Genomic DNA, 5,718 nt, shown 5'->3' with positions numbered 1-5,718 from the left:
TCAGTCTAACACAGAAGAAGGGGCGGGACGAACACAGCAATTGGGGCGTCGAAAGTTCTGCAACATGGACTGCAGGACGCTGTGCTGCCTTCCTTTGAGCTTTTTGTTGGAAGAAGTGTCTGAGGAAATGGATCTCCGGGCCTGGCTGCTTTGAGCTTTGATTAATTTCTCGTGTTCCCTGATTTGTCTTTGTAGATGGTTCTGGATGGCGATGCCCAGGGACTCCGGGTCCAGGGAGGCACCGTACACCTCCCAGGTCATGCCCTGCTCATCCCACACGACATCCCTGACACGCTTGGACTGTTTCAACTGCAGCTTGGCGTCGGCGCTAAGTTGCTTCTTCTTCTCTCCTGGGGTGAGTCCCACCTGCGCGGCCGCCGCCGTCACGTTTAACTTCTGTTCCTTGAGAAACTCGCTGACGCGGCTGGCCCTGCGGGGGCTGGCTTTGACCAGGCGGGAAGGGGTCCTCTTGCCGGAACCTGGGCTGGAGTCCCCCATGGAGTCAGCCGGCAGGCTCAGGCTGGTGGCTGTCTTGGTCTGTCTGCTTTCTTCCAAGGTACCGTCCTGGTTCTTCCTGACCGGGGACGGCGTGGGGCTGGCAGCGGATCCAGCGCCTGCACTTTCTTGAGATTTAGGGTTGAGCAGCAGGGTCTTGGCCTCTGCCCTTGCCCTGGATTCGAGGCTATCTGTGCCCCGACATTCCTGCTGTTTTACTCTGCACGGAGACGCAGGCTCTGTTGCCTGTCCTTTACCAGCGGGATCCATGCTCCCAGACGGGTCGTCTTTGCTGGCAGGGCCACAAGAGTCAGAGAGTTGGCAGTCTAGGTTTGTTTGGGGACCATCTGTGGTTTTCACTGCAAACTCAGATGGCTTGCTTTCAAATTTCCCCAATTTGTGATTTGTTTCAGTTTGACTTCCTGCACGAACAGAAATCTGGTCAGTGGGGCTAGCTTTCTGGGAGCTAGAGTTCACGTCCGAAAGCCCCGTCGGGGCCATGCCTGCTGACCCCCCATCTTCCTTGCACATATCTTGAGCATTGTCAGATGCCACAGTGATCGTGGAGATTTGAAGGACCTCCCCTGGGAGGCTCCCCAATTTCCAGTCCCCTTGGCAAGCTGTGGAAACTGCCGCAGTTGCCTGGATGTGCACCTCTGGCATGATGCCAGGGCACTGGCTCGACTCCTGGGGGCCTAGGATGTCGTCAGACAGCTCTAGCGTGTGGCTGCCATGGCCGCTGCCATGGCAGATGATACGCAGCTGCTCCTGTGGTTCCTGACGCTCGGGAATGGGGATTTCTTTTAGGAAGGTGGTGAGGATGCTGGGGCTGGTGGAGACGGACCTGCTCTCGACACTTGCCACTGCCTGCACCTCAGCATCTTGCCGAGCCCTGCTGGCAACCTCCTGGACCTCACCAGCAGGTTGATTGGTCATTGTACTTGCTTCTTTGAACCTTGAAACCTGGTGCTGTGCAGGCAATGGCACCTTTCCCAGATCTGGAGGAAATGCGGACCCTTGGCTAGTGAGGTGGGATGGTTGAGATGTCACAGAAGTCATGGCCTGGCTGTCCGAGGTGGTGGCAGAGCGCTGTGTATGTCCAGAACACCCGTCTTCTCTCGCTGGAGACTCACAGGACCTTGTCTGGGAGTCGCGAATGGCTCCGGGCCTCTCCCCTTCAGGTCCGCCTCCAGGAGAGCAGGTGTAGCTGAACACAGATGCTGCTGTATTTGCAGTTTGCACCAGTCCCTGGACTATTTCTTGAGAGGGAAAATCACAGGGCACTTGGGCTTTTCTGTTGCTCTGGGTGCTGCCCACAGGACAACTTGACTTTCCAGGTTGCTCCCCGTCTGATGTTCTCCGGGTTTTCAGCAGCGTATCATCAGGTCCTGGTAAGGGGCTGGCACTAGGCTGGTCGCCTGGGATGGCCTGGTGGCTGTGTTGATTGGCTGGCATTGTAAATGCTTCGTCTAGAACATCCTTTCCTGCTGCAGAACACGGAGCTGGTGCTGTGGGCTCACTGCTTCCTGGCAGCTGGGTATTGCCAGGAGAGTTGCATGGAGGACACGCTTTTTCCACCTCACTGAAGACACTGGGGGAAGACATGTCCAGCGGGGTGGTCTCATGCTCAAAGGCCTGCATCAAGGCCTCAGCAGCTGCCCTGGGGCTGAGGACAGGCCCTTCAGGAGGGCCAGAACGGCCATTGGTGTTCTTACAGAGGAGGGCTGGTCGAGACCGAGGTGAGGCAGGCTGCACTTCTTCTAGAGCCTCTTCTTTTCCAGAAGCTGCAAGCAAGGAAGTTTTAGCCGATCTCAAAGGGTCAGGTACGGTCCCCATGGAATTCTTCTTCAGGAAAACCTCAGCACTCTCCCCAGAGCAGTCTCCCTCTGGGAAGCAGTATCAGCTCAGAGTGAAGACTCAGTCAGGGATGATTCCTCTGAGGGGTCCATCTGCGAAGGAGGGAAACAGTATCATTAATACAGTACAGCATGTAAAGCCTGAAAATATACCAGCCGGTCATTTGTGCCAGATCTTACAAGCACATTAAAATTTTCTCCTATATCTGTTGATATAAGAAGAGATCTTAGGAAGAAAGATTTTGAAAAGAATATTTTAATTATACAAGTCTTATTTTGGTGCATTAGTACCTGCTTAAATCCCATTGCTGTCTAGCAAACAGGTTTTTAATGTATTAACCTAAGCATATGGTAACGACCCAAAAGTCATTTGTGTAGTCTGATTTACTGCTACCAGAAAGTCCTATAAAGCTACTGTAATCAAATCAGTAAGTATTGAAATAGGCCTAAACAGATATATGAAATAGAATATCTAGAGATAGATCCACATATAAATGAAGATTTAATATGTGACAAGAGAGGCAGTTCAACTTAGCAGCGAAGTGATGGATTATTTAATATAAGGAGCTGGCAAACTGTTAATGCATCTAGAAGAAAAGAAAACTAGATGTTTATCTTACACCAACTCCAAAAATAAATCCTGGATGCATTTAGATGGATTAAAGGTTGAAATGTAAAATAAACAAATAAATAAGAAGCCTGTAAGAAAATCTAGGAAACATAAATATAATCTAGGGGCAGAGAGAGTAGGCTTCTTTTAGCAAAGGAGAAAATACAGAAACTATAAGAAAAACCATAAACCTAAGTGACTGAATAAAACCCAAGAATTCTATATGGCAAAAGATACCATAAACAAATATGATAGATTTGAAAAACAAATGTTTAAAACCCTAGAGGACATGCAAAAGTATCTATAATATAGCAGACACTCTTAAAAATTTACAGGAGACAGGGTGCCTGGGGGACTCAGTCGTTCAAGTGTCTGACTCTTGATTTTGTCTCAGGTCATGATCTCAGGGTCATGAGATTGAGCCCCATATGGGGCTCTGCACTGCGCATGGAGTCTGCTCAAGATTCTCTCTCGCTTGTCCTCTGTCCCTTCCTTGACTCACCCTCCTCCTCCACCCACTCACACGCTGGCTTGTGTATGTGCCCTCTCTTAAAAAAAAAATTTACAGGGAGACAAAACCGTTCGTTGGAAAAATGGACACAGAATATAAAAATGCAGCTTGCAAGATAGGAAACCCACTCAGCAAGCTCATGGAAAGATGATCAAATTCATTTGTAGTCAAACGAATGCAAATAAAGTAACAATGAGATTTTACATCAACAGCACTTGTAAAAACTTAAAAAAAAAAAAAAAGAGCTATAACATTATGGCCTGAGGAGACCTAGTGAAAAGCAGTATTTTTATTACTTGTGGGTGCAAACTGTGTACTGTTACAGCTTTCTTAGGGAAGTTTAGTTTTCTTTTTCTTTTTTTTTTTTTTAAGATTTTATTTATTTATTTGACAGACAGAGATCACAAGTAGGCAGAGAGTCAGGCAGAAAGAGAGGAGGAAGCAGGCTCCTGGCTGAGCAGGGAGCCTGATGCGGGGCTCGATCCCAGGACCTGGGATCATGACCTGAGCCGGAGGCAGAGGCTTAACCCACTGAGCCACCCAGGTGCCCCGGAAGTTTAGTTTTCAAAATGAAAAATACACGTCCTCGACACAGTGATCCCACCCCTATCCACAGAAATAAAACAGCAGCATGTCTAGACAGAGATACAAGTATGCTTATTGAAGTACTTTTTGTAGGGGCAGAAAACTGGGAACAAATTGCTCTCCATGAATGGGGGAATACTGGAAGAGATCATGACATATCTATTGGAGAGTGTTATGTGACCATTAAAAGAAACAGCTGTTTAGGCTGTTAAGTTTTCACTTGGGAGGGATTTCCCCCAGGTATGACTGAGCCAGAAGGGCAAGGTAAGGAAAAGAATACATGTTTCCATTTTTGTCAAGCAATGACCTAAAATACTGCACTAAAGCACACACTGACCTAAACCACACACTGTATGTTTGTGTGTGTGTGCACACAGACATGTTTGCATATGAATATATAAATTCTAAAAATATTTAGAAGGAGACATATTAGGTCTTAATGGAAGGAATGTGATGAGTTGAAGACAGAAAAGGAGAGATGGAGGTACTGAAAAGTGGGAAAGGGCTAAACTTTTAAAAGTATATCTGAATTTTAAACTGTATATCCAACTTTTTTTTTCTCCTCCAAACCAGCTCTTCCTTGTAACTTTATTATGCATATTAACCTGTTGAATTGAGTATTCCCATCCTTGGTCTTGACTGTTTGCTGCTCACTCTAATCCTTTCCTCAGGTTTATATGCCCTATCTTCTTTATTGGAGTTTTCTGTTGCAATCACTTGTTGGGCCCCAAACTCATCTTCCCCTCTCCTTCCTTCTCATCTGCCTTTAGTATGCCTTTCCTCCCGCTCTCTGTCCTCCTCATCCTCAAAAAGCCTACCCATTCTTCAAGACTCCACTTAAATATCATTTTCTTTCTGAAGGCCTCTAAAAGCTTTCAAGTCATAAAGTCTCTTTTAAAATCATACAGCTATGGTTATCTGGGTCCTTCTTACGCACTGTTTTTGTACCTTTGTTACTTGTACAAATGTCATTATTTCTCCAAAAGGACTTCAAATTCCAGAAGGGAAGGGGACATGCTTATTGACGCTTTCTGTTCACTCCACAGGAGACAATGCAAAGTCTTGTGCATAAAAAGGTGTTAATTGATCCCACTTCCCTCCAAAAGGGCCATTATTAAATCCCCACCAAACTTCCAAATAATAGGAAATTTTAACTGAGGACATGAACTATTAATCAAAACACAATTTAAAAGAGTGCTATTTTTGAAAGAAAATGGTTGTATCTTATTTATGAAATGTTATCTGTAATTCAGTGTTAGACAATTAAAAGCAAGTACTGTGGACACCTGCTACAAAAGCTGGAAGGTTTCATGAAGCTAAGAGTACAGAACATCTCCTGTGTTCTATAGCAGGAGCCAAGAAACCTGGTTTGTGAAAGACGACTGTGAAACATAGACAGCTCAAGGTTCAGCAACGGAAGTTGGAAGACCGAGAAAAAGATGACGGATTTCAGAAAACTCTCAGAATTCACTGCACTGACTTCCATTTTCCACAGATAGCTAACTGCTTCTACTGGTTTAACTCTGAAAGGGTGTTTTTAAAAAATTGGTTAATAGAAGTAAAATTATCCATCAACTCAAGAATCAAAAAGAAAAACCAGATTGCCTGTAATTCATCTCTTGTTTCACGGGTAGATAAGAAATCAAAATTTCTCTGAAACA

At 45.8% G+C, this 5,718-nt stretch overlaps 1 protein-coding gene across 1 annotated transcript; it reads right to left on the bottom strand.

Moving 5' to 3' along the window:
- On the bottom strand, window positions 1–2,331 carry LOC111157716 (GPRIN family member 3). The gene has a single exon (XM_022519358.1). It carries the CDS (start codon window positions 2,329–2,331, stop codon window positions 1–3), a length of 2,331 nt encoding a protein of 776 aa, XP_022375066.1.
- Window positions 2,332–5,718: the final 3,387 nt, after the last annotated feature.

The sequence above is a fragment of the Enhydra lutris genome, unplaced genomic scaffold (assembly GCF_002288905.1).
Source record: "Enhydra lutris kenyoni isolate GAN:26980312 unplaced genomic scaffold, ASM228890v2 scaffoldscaffold3, whole genome shotgun sequence".
Classification (NCBI taxonomy): Eukaryota; Metazoa; Chordata; class Mammalia; order Carnivora; family Mustelidae; genus Enhydra; species Enhydra lutris.
Note: the sequence above shows the minus strand (reverse complement) of the source record. Positions and strands in the feature narration are given on the sequence as shown.